This window comes from Pieris rapae, chromosome 11 (genome assembly GCF_905147795.1).
Source record: "Pieris rapae chromosome 11, ilPieRapa1.1, whole genome shotgun sequence".
Classification (NCBI taxonomy): domain Eukaryota; kingdom Metazoa; phylum Arthropoda; class Insecta; order Lepidoptera; family Pieridae; genus Pieris; species Pieris rapae.
In genome coordinates this window covers 325,021-346,045 of record NC_059519.1, presented here as the reverse complement: position 1 = coordinate 346,045, position 21,025 = coordinate 325,021, and the positions used below count along the sequence as shown (strand labels likewise).

Genomic DNA, 21,025 nt, shown 5'->3' with positions numbered 1-21,025 from the left:
AAAAATATTATACTTAATACTTTACAAAATCACCCACTCCATTATAGACTCTCCCGAACTACTAGCTCACATTAGCCTTAACATTAGATTTAGTGCCCGTAGAGCTAACGAAGTCAACTTATTTTCCCTTCAAACTTATAAGAATAACATCTCTTTTTACAACCCTTTGACCAGGATGGCTCGTCAATATAACGAGATGGCAAAGAGCAACCACTTACTTGTGGACATATTCTGTCGCAACATCAATAAATTCATTAGTGTCGTTAAAGACATCCTCCATCGTAGGTTAAGTGCTGACCCTTGTGGTCCTGGTTAACGTTACGTTAAATTGGTGTCGAGGAACTTATTATTATTATTATTATTGTTTTTTTTTTTACTATGTTACCTTTGTTAGTTATGAGCCTTTTATTGATGTAACATTAATTTTGCAGTGTGCACATGGTTTTACATTAGAATCCTGTTCATAACTATTAGTTTTAAGTTTATTTTTGTAAAGATTATAATGTGTTTTGTGCACCAAATAAATAAATAAAAAAAAAAAAAAATACTTATGTCTATGTCCAACATACGTTGAATTGCGAGACCTGGTGGAGGATAAGGATAAGGGTGACAAGGATTAAGTATATTTTGTATGGATGGCTTAAGGTGTAAGTCTGAAAGGCACTTGCATCGCGTTTTAATGCGGGCTAAACGTTCATTAGTGCTCGAGGGACCAACTCTTCTGTCATACCGCTTAGCATTTGGCATTCTGGCATATCGTCTGTTCGGGTCAATGTTAACTTAATCGGTGTAAGCAGCCCCGGATGATCTCCCGTCGCTGGTGCTCTTGTCTGTCTTGTACAGCCATTTTGGTTTTTCCCTCTTCGTATCGCGGACAGTAACAGATATGTTGGCATTTACAACTGTTATCGGGTAAATTACCTGTGCTCTAGATGGAATGGATGGAGTTCAGTTTGAATAAGGATCGGGTATCTACCGCGGCCCGGTCAGTGCGTAATCTTAATTAACGACATTATATTATACCGAGATATATGAAGTAAAATGATACTGGCTGTTATTTATTAGATGGATACTGATTTGCTTCTTAATTATATTCAAAATGTTTTAATTCAAAAGACGAATCAATTCATTTTTGTATATTATCATAAGATCATGTCGATTTGCAACAGAGGTGAAGAGGGCTTTGTTTTTTTTAAAGGTCGGCAAACGCACTTGCGAGCCTTCTGGTAATTTGATTTGAAAACTGACTTAAGTTGAATACCGTTTATGTCAATAATTTTTACTTTAATATTTTTTGTACTTAGATGTTTTTTTTACGTCTTCCAATTTGAATTGATGGGTTTAAATCAATATTCCTGCTGTAACTTATTTAAAAATATAAATTTGTAGACTTTGATAGTTCTATGTAATTGGTTAACACTGGAACATAACCGTAAATAGTCAGCAGTCATCTGTCAGTGCTTAAATGTTTGTCCATTGTCAATGGTAGTGAATTTTGACGTGCGATTGGCTCACTGAATTGGGCTGAAAATTGAAATACATAATGTAAAACAGTAATACAATAACCCTGAGGTTTGGATTTATTACAAACAATATTTAAATAATTTATTGATCATACTTAGTAAGATATTAAATAATGTATTAACGATATTTTTGAAGACGATAGAATTAACTTCGACCATGGGGGACGGACAAGATATGGGTATGTTAATCGATCAATACGTAATTTTATTTTACTATTTATTTATTATAAATAAAATTTAAACATGCAAGATTAGTCCACTCTTCATTGGAAGACTTTATTTCAGAAGACTTTGAAATGCTCAAAGCATTGTACGATTTTGAAGCAACATTAGCGAAAACTTTAAGTTTTTGCGAAGGAGAATATTTTTATTTGCAACAAACCAACACTAAACAGAGAAATTGGTGGCACGTTATAAATAAAAAAGGCCAAGTGGGTTTTGTTCCTTCAAATTACGTAGCTGAGGTCAAGGTAAGAGTTCATTTTTATTATCCTTTATTAACACTAATAAACTGATACTAATACTACTAAATAAAGTGTATATTGAACATAGGTTGACCCTGAGTACTTCCTGGGATTTTTAAATGATTGCATTAAAAGTTTGAGTGAAAATCCAGCTATGTCCCAAAAGCAAGAAATAATAGTTAGGTTAAATGAAAAGAGGAAACAAGTTCAGTTCCTAGTTAAACCCCACAAAAAGCAGCAAGCTCCTAAGCTTCCACCTCGCTTGGATGATAACACACCTCCTAATGGGGTGTCTCCATGTTTCGACCTACGCCCTGTGGTTTCCCAGCAATATATTAGTGAAGAAAAGGAGTCTCCAACAAAATCTCTAAATGACAGTCACTGTAAAGGTATGCATTTGTTTTGCCTCATATTTTTTTTGTTTCATTGTGTGAATTTAATTATAAATCTTGTTGGTAGATGAAGAAAAGATGAAGGATTCTAAGCCAACATCTAATCAAGTTTCATCTGATACTGATAATCAAGACGACAGTCAAGACAGTAGCGAAAGTATTAAACCAAATGCTATATATGAAATAGTGCAGGCTGTGAGAAGGGAGACCCAGCTAAGCCATGAAATGTCTCGAGTGGCTGTTGAAACTGTACTCATATCACTTCGGGTTTGTATTATAAACTAAACTTATATATGAGTGATAGAATCTCCTTGTCAAAGGTAAACTAGTAAATTGGCTTTGGTGCAGATTGGTGCATAATGATTAAAAAAAACTAGCTCTACAGCTATTCTAATATAAATAATATTTTTACTTTAAGATACTGAAAATATTTTTATGTAATTTTTACTAATTTGTATTATAAAAAAAATTCCTCTTTCAAATAGCTAATAGGTATTTCTCATTGTTTACTTCATATATCTTGCTTGAAATACAAGATAAAATAGTTATCACATCTTGTCTAATTCAGTATGCTATAAATGAATTTATTTATAAAATCAATATTTCAGGAATTTCTCCCTGGTGGAGCAGCTAGATCTATCATTGATGCACTTCTTAGAGAGGCAAATAGCAACATCACCTGTCCCAAGAATGCAATAGATGCTGCACCTGATGCATTGAGGATGATGACAGCATTGAACTCCTTGTCAAAGGCAGCCAATGATGCCCAGCAGAGAGGATGGGCATTACATGATGATGCACATGACATTCAAACTCAGCTTTTGGAACTTATATCCGTAATGGTAAGATCATTTAAAATGGGATATTATTTGCAAATAATTATTAATTATAAATTTTAATTCACTGTTTTTTATTTGTTTATCATATAAAGTATTAACTTACCACCAATATAGCTGCCTTACACTTTCTTGTTTATCATAAAATATCCTAAATTTTGTAATGATCTTGTGCCAAAAATGTAGTCAATCTGCAATGCAATACCTAATTTGATAGTTACTTCTATAAAAAATGCTCAGAATGGTTTTCAGGGGCAATTCTAAAAACTAATAGACATAATCATATAAATGAATAAAATATATTTTTTTTAATTTCCAGTCAAATGCGGATGTAAATATTTCTCAGCATGTGCTTAGCAGCCACCGTTATGCATATGTGTCAACCCTGGTTCAGTATTACCAAATGGAGACCCGATGGCCTTTACGGCAACTGCTGTTACAGGTATAGTATTATTTTAAATCTTTTGTCATACAGCAAACTGCGTCATAATTATTCTGAAACAGATGTCTTCTTATTGTATTGTAGTTTGTAACAACACTTAAAAATAGGCAATTTTTATGCAAAAGTGTATGTTTATAATATTTATCTGATAAATTTCAACGTTGACATTTATAACTGTACAAATGTTACTTTCAAGAATAAATATTGTACTAGCCTTTATAGATTCAATCGATTTTGGGGCTAAGACTAGCCAGTTACCTTATTAAAAAAAAATTAGTGGACATCAGGGGTTTGAACGCACGATCTCAGGGTTCTAGTAAGTTACTTTTCAATTAATTTAGTGTTCTATATTTTAATACTGATCCATCACCACAAACACTTTTCGCTTTAGGCCTTCGGTGTAATGTGTGGGTTAGAGCGCACTGCTTTGGCGACGTTAGCCCTGTCCGCACTACCGGCGGAAATAGCCCGCGACATGCGTGACAACCCTCGCGCTGTCAGTCGCCTGTCACATTCCGCTCTTCTGCTCTCTATGGTCCTGTCTATGGGGGATACGCTGCCGATCACACATTTTGGTAAACTTTAGTTGATTTTTCTTATAGATAAACTTTAGTTAAGTGACCGTAAAGGTCATAAATATAAGATCTGTCAAAGGATCTTCTTGTCTAATTTAAATATAAATCAAAATCAATGAAATTTCAGAGCTGGTCAATGCACCATTTTGTATGAAATATGACAGTGTTCAAGAGTGAATTAATACAGGTTTTTCGATATAATCCTAAGGGCCTGTTTCACAATGTCCGGATAAGTTCCAAATAAGCTATTTATTACTTATTGGTAGGATAAATAGTATTTTTGCGTTTCACGACTGTCAGCTAGCGCTATTCGTCATGAAATTCGAAGTATCTTATTTGGAACTTTTATCTTTCGAATAATTTATGTGTTGCATAGCTATTTGGCGCTTTATCCATACATTGTGAAACAGGCCCTTAAACTAGCTACTTTTATTTGGACAATCATAAATTTGTTACTTGACAAATGAGTCAAATAAATCAAAACATTAACTGATTGACCTCTCGCCAACTTGAAACAATTTTTGGTGAAAATCGAACCTTGCGCGAACTACCTTTTATATGAATGTACTTAATTTGAAATGTATTGATATTTCAGATCAACTCGGCGTCGAATTCGCTCAATTTTTACTAGAATTAATAGAGAATCCACCGGAAACGGACGTAGACGAGCAGATACCGGATCTCTTTCTCACTCTCCTCCTCGCGTACAATCTGCAATTTGAAAATCCCTTCGAAAATATGTTGCTCAATGCTCTGGAGACGATCGACAATGCAAAGACGTTTTGTGAGAAGATCCTTCTGCTGCTCAATCGTGAAGGTGAGTTCTCGTGTTATTGTGTGTGTTTAATGCTGTATATTTATTGAAGTTTACCACATCATACATAATGATATATCTTAAGTATATAGTGATACAGGTAATATTTTCTAAAGTATGTGTATGACAATTTTGCAAAAAATAAATGTAACAAATAATAAAAATAAAATACTAGGTATAAAATTGTTGAGAGAAAAAGTGGGTTAAGTGTGAGATCGGCAGTTAAGATAACGTCTTAACTGTTAGCACACCTTCGTTAGTTGTAAGTTATTTTCTGCTTTGACGTATGAAACTGACTATGTTGTCTTTTTCTACCGTCATTTTGCCCAAGTGCCATCTATATATCTGCCCGTTTGCCACCATTTTGTAGCGATTCTTTCGATTATTATTTCTCTACTTATCCGTACTGGAGATGTAACGACAGCATAAAACCTTTTCAACGAATATAAACACAACAACAACTTACTTACACTATTCAAATTTCATTTTGGTTAAAACAACGTTTTATGTAAATTAGAATTCTTATAAAAAATGGTTCAAAAAGATTAGTACCTTTAGTATTGTATAATATTAATAATTCCAATTTCATGTAAATACCATCTAACTTCCTTATTCCTTCACTTTCTATCATATATTTTACGTCCCTTTCAGTTCCCTTTTTTTGAATTTGTTTATAAATGCAAGACTGGTTTACTTATATAGAGAGCTGGTACTCTGTTCTTTCAAATTTATTTCTGAACCTTATGAGTTAAATTTTATCCAATACCAAAACTTTACTCATATATTATTTGTTTTATGACCATCATGATAAATAAATATTGCAGAGGATCCGGTCCGTATATTCGATCACGAGCCGGCGCCGCGTCACTCCGTACTGAAGCTGGCGATAGACGTGTTCAGTCGCAAGAAGACCGCCGAACATTTCTACACGAACGACGTGAAGGTGGCCATCGACATCATCGTGCGACAATTGGCAGACTTGTCGGCCGGAGATACGGTACGGAGTTCACTTTTTAGATAGTCATTGCTGGCTAAGGCCTTGTCTTTTGCGAACTAGGATATACGTTTAATTTAATTCCTTCCAGCGTCGGGAACACTACCTGCGGATTCTCCAGGGCATAATCCGCAATACAGAATATAGCAGCCATTTACACCGCAGAGACGACTTGCTCCGCTGCTTCGCCAGGATCTTCTGCGAGGAAGGAGAGTGCAGCAGAGAAGACCAGGTCCTGGTGAGGGCCATCTCTAACGAGTTTCCCCAGTTCTTTAAAGCCTAAGGTAGCCGGAATCTAGCGCTTTTTAAAGTTTTCACGTGCTTCAACGGAGCCGACAACTTATCCGGGTTTACTCGGACCGAGTATACTCGCGGGTTTATATTGTTACTCGGAGATTTGTTTTTTAAACTGACTTTAGATGTGAGTGAAATGTTGGATTATCTGCCGTTTTTGGTTGAATTGATCAGAGCAGTAAGCTTACACTGTAACCTTAATGTGGATAAATTCTGGCCAATTATCATATTATTATATAAATATCTCTATTACAGTTATGTGGTAGCCTTGCTGGGATTCAAACTCGCTCGGTCCGAGTAAACGTGACGTCATAGTGCCAAAAGATTTGCCTAAAGAGTTTCGTTCAAGGCCTACATTGCCATATTACGTAGTTAAGGTCGGGGTTCAGAACTTTAATTTCACTTAATCCTAATAGTAGGTAAACAGTTTTGTTGGGTCAATTTTACTTAAGGGAAATTCGTGAAAGTAATTTCTAAAAAAATATTTAAACTTACAACTTATATTACGGCCTAAATTCTTTAAACGAAATATGTTTTTTGTAATTGCCTAATGATCAATCAAATAACAAATTCAGCTTGCGATATTCTGACCTCAAAAAGAAATATTACGTATATGCATTAGCTTTTATTACTACCTCTACTTATTATTTTTTTAATATTAAACATAATCGCATCACTTTTTTAAGTTATCAGCGTTTCGCGAGCATATTGTTAATTAAAAGTGCAAAAACACATAGTTCTAATAGAATTCGTATTGTAAATTACGAAAAATCTCGATTAAGCTGTCAAAAAGTGACATAAGAGTCAGTTCTTCTGTCATATTTGCCCCCTCATTACTTATATTGAGCCACGAAGACCATCTGTTTTGACAATTGACATTTGCCATTTTTTTCTTTTTCAGGCCAATTTATACAGTAGACAGTAGAACAAATAAATGGGTACGATATTTTTCTCGTAGTGTGGCCTAAATTGATATTTTCGGATTTCTATAGTCAGTATATAGATAGGTAAATAAGATATTAAATAAAAATATTTTAAATATCGTTTTGTGAAAGTAAAATATTGAATCTAAAAAACAGGAATGTTTTATGTTCCCGGGATGTGTTCGAAAAATAGTGAGAGATTTGATGAAATATATGAATAAATATTGGCAAATCGTAGATATTTTTTCTTCTAAATCTTTGACTAACGTCTAGATAAATATATGAATACTATAATAGAATTTTCTATAGATAAGACGCAGTTTATCTCGTATAAACTGTTGATTATTATATTTAATTTGTAGATTTTCATTGCCTTACTGTAAATGTTTCTCGGGCTGTGTAATTAATATATTCCTCGATAAGAAAATACAAAATTATTATAAAATATAGTGAGTGATGTGGAATTTAAGATAATGTTGAATCTCTAAACTTTTAAACTGTGTAGTAAACTGTTGAAGCGGTTTAATACGCGTTTATTTATTCATTTATTTTCCGATAAAATGTGACGTTAGTCGTTCTTTAGGGCGTCATTTGGAGACAGCGCTACGGATCGTATGTCAAATCAACACAGAAAGACTTCTGAATGTTAGCCTTTTTGCGCATATGATAGGCGCGTCTTAAACCGCAAAAATTGTATTTCTTTAATCGTGTGATAAATATTATAATAAAATAAGTTTTAATAGAATATTACAAATTTGTTTGTTTGCGAGTAGCACAAATTGCGGCATTTATCATTACCACCGTTTTTAATATATTTAAGAATTTTATCTAGTCTATAAGTAATTCTTGATCATTTTCTATAGTCTAAACGAATGTGCTTGCTTCCCCGTGTCATACCATCACCGTGCTGAATATTAACTTACCGAGTCTCTGCAATAACTGAAGTGTAACCTCCAAAATCCACTGACTTAACCCCGTCATTAAATACGAGAGAGTATTTGCGTTTACCCGCAATTTTACCCTGTAAATGGCGATACAAAAGAACTTAATCGTTTATAACTTCTGTCCAATCCGATCCGATAGAGAAGAGTACGATAAATCCACATCACAAATGACGCGGTCTTTTACGTACGAGAGGTAGCGAGGCTGTGACTGACACGTTCATAGCACGTTCGTATGAGACGGTGAAGTGGACAGAGACATCATCGCGTTATTAAAAAGCTTATAAAGTGTTATTGTCTATAAGAATCAGCTTGTTTTTGTAACAAGAATGCGTTTCTCTCAATTATATTGTTCTTTTGTAAATCGATAGTGTATTTTTGCAATGAAGCTAATTTATGCTTATTAGAAATAGAACTCATAGTGGTAACGTGTGTTTGTCCCTCGATGTTCGTAGTATCTAAAACTGACAATTTTGAGATTTATTTAAACATTTCTCAACGTGAAAATTGCTCTGTGGATTATTTTTTTAATTAAACAGATTGTATTTTTGTCTCCTTCTGTCGAGGTGTTTAGACTGAGCAAAATAACTGTAGAAAACGTTATAACTTGGCTGTCTAAAAGAACTAAATATATAAATGAGACATTAGCACGCAATTTTTAAGTAAGGGTTTTTAGTAAGGATAAATTTCGGTCATTTCTTATATATATCTTAATACAGTATATGAACACAACAATGAGTCCTATTTCGCTACCACCTGATACGTATTATGTGGGAAATTGTATTAACTGGTTTTATTCTACATTATTATATTTTTGTGTAAAGAGTTGATGTATTCATGATACGAAAAATATTTATTTTCTTGTTCATTACCGACCAACATTCAGGGTTTCAAATTAAAAATATTTTCCGATCAAAATAGAGTAATAGTTCAAAATTATGTGTAGATATAGCGATCTCGATAAATCTTTAAGAATCATACGTTTACGTTATGCAGACATAAGTATTGTAATTCTTATTGTTATATATATATTAATAATATTAATAATATTTCAACTGGTATTTCAGGTTTGTTAGTGATCCTAATTCTTATGTACACCCATAATATCTACAATGATTAATCAATCGAATTGGAACTTTTTTAACTAAAGCACTCAACTGTCTCTCCATTGTGATGAAAAGACGTAACACGAAAACACAATTTAAGAGAAAGAGACGAAAGTGCTTTACTTAGAAGAGCCGATATAATTGAAATATTCTGTTGAAAATAGAGAATATTTTGTTCTTATTTTTATATCAGCTGAATCATAAGCAATATTTTTTGTAACCTTTGTCATGTGAAATGTTTGAATTAACAGTGAGCTTAAAATATAGTCATATGTTTTTGATTCAATAAATAAATAAAACTTCAATTTTGTTTTATTATTAATAGCGTGATGTATATGCTTTACTTTACTCGTTGCAGTGATATTGTTTGCTTGGGTAAGAAGATTATGTGTTGGGTTTTACGTAATTACTATCTACCACAATCAGGGGTAGTATTATGTTACAAACTTCTATAATTTGAATAAATAAAACAAATAAAATTTTATTAGGTTGCAATGATATGGCAAGATAGTTTAACTGCGTTCAAAGTTACAAGTCAAAATGTTTATGTTTACTTGTGAGTACAGGTATCAAGGGAAATAAAAGCTAAGAATAATAAATAAAACAAGTATTTCATACAATATGTATTTAATGTACCTTTATAATTGCGTATAAATATTTGGAAATCGTAAAACAGTGATAAAATTCATATTAACCAATACAACTGCAATAAACAACTGATTCAAGAAATAACTTCATTAAGCAATTTAGAAGATATAGTAGAAAGATTAATCAAATTGACTAAATATATGTAACAAGCAGGTACGTTTTAACATTTTCTTTATTGCGAGAAGTCTAAATAGTAATAAACGAAATCTAAATATTTCAAAAGTTGGCCCCGATGTTACGAAGGGTTCCAGGATTGTAGACTTTTAAAAAACTGTAAACATTCGATCTCAGCAAAACCTATTACTCTATGTGTACAGTCTTTCGTGCATTGTATATTAGTAAAATCTGCGACTGTCCCCACAACATGGAATGCTATTTCAATATAAACTATTAAATAATAGAAAAATCTCGTCTACACAAGGTAATAAATTTACTCCGCGTATAAATACATTGAGCATTATACTATAATTACAATTAGACATCTAATAATGTAGGTATTGATTAAATATTACTAGCTATTACATCGAATTTGGCAACCTGAACACTTCTCGTTAAAACCGTATAGAGCTCCATCTAAATATCGTATAAAACTTTCGCAGTTTTGATTATCATGCAATACGTTTAAAAAGTTAAAAGTTTCAGAAATATTCGTTTAAATATTGTATGATAAGGTACTATTACTACTCGATACCAATAAATATTTACTCAAAATTCACTACGATTCTGACACGACTACATCTATCGAACACTCGCACATTACATACATTAAATTATATACAAATCGTTAAACCTATTTAACCTAATATCACCGAAGTGATCGGCGTTCGCCTTAAATAAAATATGGCCACTAAAATACTTCAAAAATAACTCTATGGGCAGTTGAATATTTTGTTAATTCTGAATTGAAGCGAATTTGCTAACGCCAAATTATTATTGGGTTTCACAATATCTTGTCAGAGGGCTACATCACTACTGAAGAATAAATAAGTATACACACACATCGACAATGTGACGATTGAGTTAAGATTAACATAATTTCGATGATGTTTTAAAAAGGCTATAAATATATAATCGCACAACCGCAAGTAAATTTTATTGGATTATAACCTAAATTAATATAATTTTAATATCGGGTACATAACAATTTTAATATCAAGTTACAACTTACAAGTCTGCAAAACATTTCATAATTAGATTAATAACGAAATCACATAATATGGACCCTAACGTCTCAAAGAAATTTGGAACACAGTTATGGAATACTTCACCACGAAATCATTAAACTTAAACGAATATTGTATCATACACAAGTTAAAAAAAGCTGTCAGCGGATCTAGTGTGACCAATGAGACTTTAGTGGGCACATTTCGGAATGTCGCTGGAATCTGTTAGATATTGTTCCATTCTAAAGTCTGATTGGTCAACCAGTCGCAAAGCAGTGTCGTGTCGTTTAGCTGGGGTGTTGCGCGACCTTGCGAATGCGGTATCCGCCAGTTCCGCGGACGGTGTACAGCACCAAGATGGCGACGGCCACCACCGACACGCCGATGGCGTTGATCACAATGCCCTCTGTCGGCAGCGATGAGTATGTCTCGCTCCTGCACACCGCATGCCCCAAGTTAGTAAGTTATATTATTGCGTGCTATGGGATTGCAAGTGACGAGTTGGACTAGCTGTAAGCTTAGAACTTCGTGAAGCCATTATATAGTATAGGAATGGCGACAATAGACGTGTCTCCTGGTTCATTTTAAATTAAAATCTCTACGACAAATCCAATCCCATTTTAGTATACGCGTGTAAAAAGAGTAGAAAAGCTCTACTGCAAAAAAATATGTATTAATTATTAATAATGATATCGTATATACTTATAAGTATTATCAATATTAAATAAATGCAACTGTATAGCAAATATTATAACTACAATAAATTCTATTAAAATAAGAATTTCATCAAGTTTATACAAATAAAAAAAACAAGCACAAACATATAGGGCTAGGCACACACTACTGGTATTAACAGTAAAGGGTAGTTAATGGTTACAAATACATGCAATATAATGCTATTTATACATGGATCAAAAGTAAAAGTCACAAGTGTATGTAAGAATTTTATTTGTACGTCATTTATGTATTAAATTACTACAAAAATAGCTTTGATCTGATACAGACCAAATTTTAAGCCTCCGTAATTATTTACCTAACATACCTACTATCTATACATTAAATATATACCAAAAATACGCTATATATGTGTAATTTTAGACCATAGAAGACAAATAATTTTTGTCCATTAATAAATTACTGTCATAAAAATTGGGACCATAATGAACGTGGCTTCGTACTCTTTTTAAATCCAGTGATAGTAGATAATTTTTATGATAACGACACTTGATATTTGAACGCATACTATATGAATATTAATTATTTTATGTCATTATAACTCAGTCAAAGTGAACAGTTTTAAAGAAATCTCTGTCTCCTGCTAAAATTAGTCATATCAAACAGATTATTTAAATACTGAACACTTAACGAGCGAAATAACCGTCAAATGGTCAGTAAATAGGAAAAAAAATGCGTGTAAATATCATAGCTCAATTCAAACGAATACGTAAAGTCGAAATGGTCAAGAAGTGTTAAAAGACCGTTTAAAGTTCTACAGAGATTCTGCGGTCTCGCTGTTGGGGTCGGAATTTATCCCTCGATAGGATGTACATAAGGACGGCCGTAATCGCGATAGTCGTGACGCCAATGACGTTGATAATGACCGCCTCGTCCGGCAAACCACTGTACCGCTCCGCGCTGTGAAGTGTTTAATGGACGTAGAGAAACGAGCGAGGTACTTGGCCATGCAGCTCTTTTATTAAACACAAAATAAGGGCATGCTTCGTAGAGACAAAATATGTTTACATAAGCAAATTAATCATGTTTTAAATATAGGATTTGCCGCATGGTCTTTATTCTCGTTTAATAGCGCTTCTTATGAGGCAACTTTTGTGATACCCACAGTAATTCGACTGTTTCATATAATATGGTACCTACTGCGTTGATAAATAGACTATCCAACACAAAAATATGTTTTTGAGTTAGCGTATTAACTTAAAACTTAAAAACCAAGCGACAAATCCTTAAGCAATGGATATTAAGCAAGCATAAGCGGAGGTTTCTATATATTAAACCTATTATTACCTGAATTCTCCCAATATTGTGGAGTTACTAAAGTATAAATAAACGTTTTAGTACCTAGTGGTAATTGGGTAGTGTGTGATTTATTTGAATGTTTTTGTGCCCATTCATTTGTGCATTTGTATGGGTGAATCAATAATGATAGTGAAACTTAAATTATTTATTTGGTTAATCATAAGTCTCGGATGTGAAAGCTTGATGTGTTTAAAAGGTTTTCTAGGATTATTTAAAAAATTTAGTTTAGAAATTACCAATAAATGAATGAAATAAGATGAAGAGATAAAGTGAAAAAAGTGAAAATTGTATTATTTATATCCTGATAAAAAAGCACCATAAATCATTAAATTAATCAAATTTGCGATACTTTTAGATACGACCTAAAGGCATAATTTTTTTTATTTGAACCGAAAATATCAGAAAAATAACTCCTATAATACAAAACTCTCCAAATTCTCAAATATATCGTATAGTCGAAATATTGGTATTATTGTCAAACTTGGAGTGAAAAAAAGAAATTTTCCGTTGTGTAGTATTTAAAAAATATCTACCTAACTATTAGAGAATTCCCTAGAGGTCTTGACATTTATATAAGAATTCCTTAAACAAATTGGTGTTAGACATTTGCATTGTTTAATACATAAAGCATTGTTTAAATCAATAAAAAATACGTACCCAAGTGTAAAAAGAGCTTTTTCAGTAAGTCCGGTGAGACAAGCACAAACCCCGAGGACGAAAGTCAGTATCCCGAAGGAAGCATGAATTGGGACCAGAGACGCGCGGAAGGAGGCTGTACCCTTGCTGCAGATCAGCAGCAGGAGGAAACTGAAGAAACCAACTGCGTACTGAAAAAGTTAATTATTGTGTTTAGACCTCCCCTTACATAAAAAAATGTGTTAATCTATTACACTATAAGTAGAAATGTTTGGCACAAAAGTAGTTGTTACATAGTAGATAGTTGTTATAAAGATGCCAAAACACAAAAGTATCGACTCACTCGAGCAGATCTTATAAAAATTGGTTAAAATCGAATAAAGTACAATTTTGTCATCATACATAATAAATATGTCCTTATATCTAATTACCTGTAATCCAAATAATCCCATAGCGACGAAACCTATCCAACTGTGTAGAGAATAGAAGTTGTTGATTCCCTTCTTATTATGGAAGTCCAGGACGGCCAGGAATCCGATCACGATGCAAGGGAAGGCCAGGGCATGGAATATAGCGTGTAACAATTTCACATAGATCCGCCGGAAGCATCGGCAGATACGGTAGAGCAAAATGGCTGAAAATAACATCGTTTGTGATTACTTAAAAGAAAGAACAAAAATATACATAAAACAGTGTTAAAAGAGAAAATGCACTAGCCACCACACTACACGACACGATTCTTGTGTTGTGGGTAGCTAGTCTCAATTTTACTTATTAATCATTTATAGTAATATCATCGATAGTCAAAAAAATGTTTTTAAGAAAGTGGTTAAGATGAAAGAGAAAAATCGTTGTGCAAAGAAAGTGCGATTTTTGTGTAGGTTTACGTTGAATATGATGTGGTGTGGTCGGTGTTTATTTCCAAAAATGTCAATTCATTCTGCTTTAAAGGAAACAAAAGTATTCGCCAAATTTGACAATTTGAAATTTATAAAATATATATAGATATATCTAGATTAAAATAATAGTAAAGTATTGTTTTATCACAGGAAAAGTTTTCAGATTATATAAATACAATTGTAATTGAAATTTTGTATCTATTTCTAAATAAACTCACAAAATCCACTGAAGGTGATGAACCCGGCGACCATAAGCGTCGGATGAAGGTTGAACTGCTTCTCTGGTATATCATCAGCCCAGCCATAACTCTCCCGGTAGTAGACCACCCAGAACACAGTCAACGCCAACACTCCAATAAGGAGTATTGTGGCGAGTGTAATCACTAAGGCGTACTCGCACCATTCGCAGGCACCACGTTCTTCGTCGTCCGATTCGTATGAGCGGCTCCGTTGTCTGTTAAGAATAATAAATGAAATTTATTAATTAAAGTATTGCACAATATATTATATTCTTAATAATATTAGATACAACTGTTAAGTATAAATATGCTTTTATTCTGGAAATGTATAGTTTCCGTAGGATAATCTACTATAATCTAGTAAAGTCTAAAATACCCACACGTTCATTGCATCGTTTTGGTTTCAAATAATTTAGGAAAAAGTTATATTCACTGACGACTAAATGGAATAATTAGGTTCATAATTTTACAGTTTTGTGCATATTTCCCAATTCATAACGTTTGGTACATTTTATGTCATTTAAATAACATCAGATTAAAATTCCAAATTAAAAATGAACCTATGCAAAAAAGCAAAAGCGTACGCGAACTATGTTTATCTGTGCCATGAAAATTCAGCGCACGGGAGCTAATTAAAACTCAGTGAAAAGTTTTAATTTTTAATCATAAAGTTATAACATTTTAAAACGTTTTCAGAGCTCTTAACTATGTCGTCTTATATTTTGTGCTCGTTTGGGTTATTCACCTACACCTACCCTTTTAATTTATTCATTTATCTACTGAATACCTAGCGTCCAGAATTCCTTTATTTGCAGTATTAAAAATATCCATAGCGCTAAATAACCTTATATAAGACAAGCACAACTGCAGAATGAAATAAAAGTACTCAGATATAAATAGATAGTTAATGTAGTACAGTATTAAGGTAGAGGCTATTTCTAAGGTGATTAGACCGCAAAGGATCTCGTAATGCGATCCCTGATGCGGTACCGGATATTGTGGGAGCACTTGCTTTTTGTTTATGTTGAAACTAGAGTATCTTTGAGAACAAAAGTAAATAATGTGTTTAATCTAGCTTCTCTTAGACCGGTAAAAATTAAATGAAGTTACATTAAATTATAATTGATTCAGTATGACGTGAGTTGTATAATAAAAAAAGACGATAGCATACCAAATATGTCAAAGAAAAATATCTTTGTCGAGATTGTTACCTTGTAAGGAGTAATAAATATGAAATCGTAATGTGAAATTGTTTTAATTCGATATATGAAGGTAACATAACATTCATTGTTAGCAATTATAAAAAATGTGTTTAAATTATTTTTATAACGATAAAACTTTTGTTATGGAAAACTAATGGATTGATAACAAAATTCCCAACCGACTAATTATATACTCTTCAAATTGAGATCTTCAGCGGAGAAGACACTACTAACATGAGTCATACTCGCCTATTTTAGGCGTGTTTTTAAAGTTCAAATACATTGTTATATTAAGTCGTGTACTAACCGTGCAAGTGCATACTAGCAATTTCTAGAATGCAGAAGATATGATTGCTACAGATAAAATAAGTGACCAGTCGTGATAGGTCAGTGAAAGTATACACACCATGAATTCCTTGCATAACTTACCGCCCGTGCACTCCGTTTCACAATCACGAAACTGGATAATAATTGGGAACTAACTTTAATTAATTTCATTTATATGAAACGAATAATAAATATTGGAACCGCTAGAACTTATGTTCAAAACGCTTACTTTTGCTACTATCACCGTAAAAAGTGGTTTCCATGGATAAAATTTTGTCGGGTTTTGCTTCATCGTTTCTTATTTACCCGCCTGAGGAATTCAACACCTAGTTTTCTTTTTCGTATGAACACAAGATGGCGCTGTTTAAGAGCTATGCTATGTCCATTGATTATGTAAGAATTTATAAAGATAAAAATCCTTCCGAACTTGAATTCCTAGCTGCCACCAGGAATAGAAAACGATTAACGCATTGTTCGTAACATAGCCACGAAAACAGTGTATTTTAAATTGTATAAGTTATTGTTAAACACATCGGACAGATATTTAAGTAAATTGACATTTAACGTTTTGTTTTATTTGTCTGCGCAAACCTGTATACTTTAATTAACAAAACACTTGATAAGTTCTCTGTTAAAAACTTTATGCATAAATATCTTTACTTGTTCAGGCTAAGTTAGGCCTCGCTTATTAATAGAGGTTGAGATGAATATCGGTTAACGATGTAAAGTATGATGGAAAAGAGAAAAGCCCACTTTTCAACACGTCTATAATCTATCATCTCTAAGGCAAGCTAACATATAAGAAACGTTCCCACGTTTAAAAGTCTAAATCTATGAGTGGATGTTTGTAATATAGACGAGTAAATTAATAAATTCACAAAACACTTAAAGATTTATTTTGAAATGTGAACATTTTATCATTAGACTTTTTGATGTAATTTAGGTAGGTTTGAGGTAATTTGAATGAAGTCTTGGGTAAAATGTTTGGAATTGTTTAATATTAAATAGGTAATATGTTTATGAAAGTAATAGGTAATGTTTTTTGACTTAATGACATATTTCATGATAAACAACTCTTAGTAGGGCAGTAGATGTCTAAATAGTAAAGTAATAAATAAGAAAACTAATTGAGCTGCTTTCTAACATTGCAGGGATTTTCTAGTTCATAAAAAGTTGCAAGACAAGTGATGTTTCATCAAACAGTTCTACTTTGCTTTGTGTGTCTACGGAGAAATGGTGGGGGAAGGGAAGAGAGCGGTCAACGACCTCGCTAGCCATGGTACTCCTGGCCCACATGTACGGAAAGTTTTAAGATTATGCAGCCATAACTATTCCTGATATGTGAAGGCTGAGGTAGTTTGAAGAAAAATCGATACACTTGCCTAATGCTGAGAGAAACCCCTCTAAGAACCGAAAAAAATTAGCAATCTTTGATTTCTTTTTATTATCAGTTAAATTCAACATCATTTATTAAAAAATATGAATCTGCCTTTTAATCCATACTCTGTGTCTTACAAAGGCTAAAACGAATTTTGCGAACTGTATTTTGTGTTCCTTCTTTTACCAATTCTGATACTGATACTAATTTACATAGGTAATTGATGTCTCATCTAAGTGCGTCAACGATTAGTGAAACAAATATTACACTGCGTTGAAAAAGAAAATCTATGAATACTTTCAAAAGATTGTTCTCAATAGAAGCTTTAAACAACTTACTAAACATTTTGTATCAATGGAAAATATATAATAATGCATTGTGTGCAACTGACTTTAATCCTTTCGATGGTTCGCTGCATTCAAATGTATGACTTGTTACAATGGAATAAAGAATAGAGTTCTCGGAAGAAAGACATCTCAGCTTTATCGACCCATTGACTTGAGTCAACGGACAGAAGTCGCTTCAGGAATATCTGGAACAGTTCATCAGTGCCGAGAGATCCGTATTAAATAGCGAAAGAATACATCAAAAAATCCGTGCCACCATCAATTATTTTTTGTGGGTACAAATTATATACAAAATAGATTTAAAAATAGTTATGTGTCGAGTTTCCCGTTCTTCCGAATTTATTATTTTTAAAATCATTTAAGTAATTCTCGTTGTAAGCTATTGATTATATTACGTGGGCTGAAAAGTTCATAGGTTAGATTTCATCTTTTTTTGAAGGAATTCGATGTGATTTTTCAATTTCAATGCCATTTTTAGTACGATTTGTCTTTAGAATCAAAATAGGCTTCAGTTTTAGCGATTACCAGCGCAAAATTATCCAATGAGCATTCTCTTGAGTTCTGATAACAAGACTTTAGGTTTCATTTTGTGACGTAATATACATGCAAATAATTGCAATTGCAAACATCTATGTCAAAATCATCCATGTATACACCATGAAGCCGTCCCTGACAGACAGACAGCTGACAGAAAATTCGTACATGAATAGCGAAAATAGAACCTGAACTTTCTTCACAACAATTTCACGTAGAATAGTTGTGAATTAACTCGTTCTTTTATAGGTAATTAAATTAATTACAGGATACAATGATTAGGTGAGGAAATATAAATACAATTTCATTTCTATAAAATCCGGCCTTTTACTCAATAATGCACGTCACTCGATTTTTCTATAAAAGTCTTATTTGTAAATATTAAAATATGTTAAGATAAGTTAAGTTCAGATGATAAGTTTATTGTTGTCGGCGCGGCAGTTGGCTTGTAGGACAAATCGAGATGTATTTTATTTTCCCAAAATAATGTGTGAATATATTTTAAAACCTGCCTAAAATTTGTATTATCTCATACAACGACAATTATTTATTTATTTTAAGTATTTATGTGTAATAATACATACTTTTTTGCAAGTATAAAGAAATATAGTACGTACAATTAAAATAATTAAATAAAAAAGGAAGGCATTCCAGCGATCTCTTTCAAGCAACCACTCAATTAGTCAATGATACACTCCTTTGAAATATATTATTTAAACTATAAATAAATTAAATATCTCTACTAATATCCTTGAACGCCTGGTGTGATGTTCTTACAGCTAATTAATTAAGCCCAAAACATCCCTAAAGATTTCGATTTCTTTCGATTGAGCAAAGATCGTATTTGATTTCGTAAAATCGCAAGTAAAACTTACAAGTAGGTTGTATGATGATTTATATGAAAGCTAGCAGGTGCACTTACCTTTAGAAGTTAGAAAGTGTAATGACAGGTCTGGTGACAAGCTGCACTGCATTACCCTCAGTGCACGACAACAAGAAATTTAATTTGCAGTAAACACTTATTTTTCACTTTTAAATAGCTATAAGCTTTTTCGTATTGTCTCAGCTATTGATATCTCTAACAAAGTCTGCATAGTCAACTTAAAATAACTTAATCAATATCCGATCTAAATTGTTTAAGATTTCAAAGCTATATTTTAAGACATCCGTTTGTAGGGCACAGAAGCTTTCATATGTTAAAACAATTCCATCAATGAAGCCACAGAATAGCAACGTAAAGAACAATGAATGACAAACGCGGTCGGCCTTAATGAGGAAGTGCTCCAGTATAACTATTCATAATATATGTTATGCAACGTCACATCTAAGCAGAACAATATCACTTTCGCAGGCATTGGCATAAATCTGCATCGTACCATGTTTGTACCATTTGGGTACGCATTTGCTATTACATAACGTCTTAGTAATCGCTTTATACGGTAATTTTTTATTAAAAAAAATATCGTCAAAGCGTGGTAGCAGTGTTATCTATGGTTTTAGAGGGTTTGAGGACTCCTAGAAGTTCAGTCTGACAATATTTCGTCCTATTATTATACAATCATAACTAAGTCTTGTAAATAAAGAAGCTTTTTCACATCGCATCACCGCAAGTATAGTCGGATTAATGCAATATTAAGAGAGGCGCGAGGGCGTTAAATTTAATACCGTCATGTCAATACGATCTAATCTAATTTTGTATTAATAGTCGCTATTTGCATTACCAAAGGAAATTAATTTGTCTCAGAAATCGCACAATAACATGCTACTTATTGTCAAGACCGCGTTAATTACTTTGATATAGCAATTTGGTACCAAATTAAACATATTACGTAGGTATTTAGTATCCGCCTTCGTAGTCATTTAAGTAAAAGTATTGTTTTCGTTAAAGAGGACGTTAGGCACTTAACTTTTTATTAACAATAATAATTTATTTGTAAGAATTTGGTACAAAAACATTATAGTATAGTCGCACATAATAGCGTATAAGTTTGTTTTACATAATTAGAATGTAGAATTTTGCATAGTAACTATTGCATTACATTATCCATCATAGTTAATTCTTATATAATTTTATCACTACATCATCACTTTATTGAAATATATTATGTTATTAGCAAATTAATATTTACTATAATGTTTTACTCAAATAATCATTAATTGGATTTTTTTTCAGAAATAAGATCGACTTAATATTTCTAGTTTCAAGAATATCTTTGAATTTTTTGGGTAAATTAAATAAATATATACTATATAAATATAAACTTATACTTACCATACTACTTGCCATAAAATATTTGAGTTTTATATTGAAATA

At 32.6% G+C, this 21,025-nt stretch overlaps 2 protein-coding genes across 9 annotated transcripts in view; one reads left to right on the top strand and one right to left on the bottom strand.

Annotated features, from left to right (window-relative positions):
* Positions 1-1,495: 1,495 nt before the first annotated feature.
* On the top strand, positions 1,496-9,609 carry LOC110991587 (NCK-interacting protein with SH3 domain). 4 transcript variants are annotated; one of them, XM_022256993.2, is made up of 11 exons: positions 1,496-1,702; positions 1,809-1,993; positions 2,076-2,376; positions 2,447-2,646; positions 2,988-3,221; positions 3,535-3,657; positions 4,049-4,232; positions 4,828-5,049; positions 5,871-6,043; positions 6,132-6,324; positions 8,343-9,609. In XM_022256993.2, exons 1-10 carry the CDS (start codon positions 1,681-1,683, stop codon positions 6,321-6,323), a joined length of 1,836 nt encoding a protein of 611 aa, XP_022112685.2. In that variant the 5' UTR covers positions 1,496-1,680; the 3' UTR covers position 6,324; positions 8,343-9,609. The 4 variants fall into 4 exon arrangements, with proteins under 4 accessions (XP_022112685.2, XP_022112687.2, XP_022112686.2 ...); XM_022256995.2 differs by having other exon boundaries at positions 7,236-9,609; XM_022256994.2 differs by having other exon boundaries at positions 6,590-9,609.
* A 314-nt stretch (positions 9,610-9,923) lies between these two features.
* Positions 9,924-21,025, bottom strand: part of LOC110991572 (plasma membrane ascorbate-dependent reductase CYBRD1) — a 36,398-nt gene continuing 25,296 nt past the window's right edge. For 3 of the 5 annotated variants that reach the window (XM_045630023.1, XM_045630026.1, XM_045630024.1), the window contains 5 exons: positions 14,903-15,138; positions 14,217-14,419; positions 13,807-13,976; positions 13,138-13,164; positions 9,924-11,550 (listed from right to left, as the gene is read on the bottom strand). In XM_045630023.1, coding sequence (XP_045485979.1) covers positions 11,403-11,550; positions 13,138-13,164; positions 13,807-13,976; positions 14,217-14,419; positions 14,903-15,138 — 784 coding nt within the window. In that variant the 3' untranslated portion in view covers positions 9,924-11,402. Of the gene's footprint in view, positions 11,551-12,046; positions 12,751-13,137; positions 13,165-13,806; positions 13,977-14,216; positions 14,420-14,902; positions 15,139-21,025 lie in introns of those variants that run through there. The other 2 variants (XM_022256957.2, XM_022256955.2) reach the window with 2 other exon arrangements.

What these genes read in the sequence shown, in the direction of transcription:
- LOC110991587 (XM_022256993.2), top strand. Translation starts at nt 1,681, where the DNA reads ATGGGGGACGGACAAGATATGG. An exon ending in TCTGCTGCTCAATCGTGAAG is followed by an intron (nt 5,050 to 5,870) that starts GTGAGTTCTCGT and finishes TAAATATTGCAG; the next exon opens with AGGATCCGGTCCGTATATTC. An exon ending in ACTTGTCGGCCGGAGATACG is followed by an intron (nt 6,044 to 6,131) that starts GTACGGAGTTCA and finishes AATTCCTTCCAG; the next exon opens with CGTCGGGAACACTACCTGCG.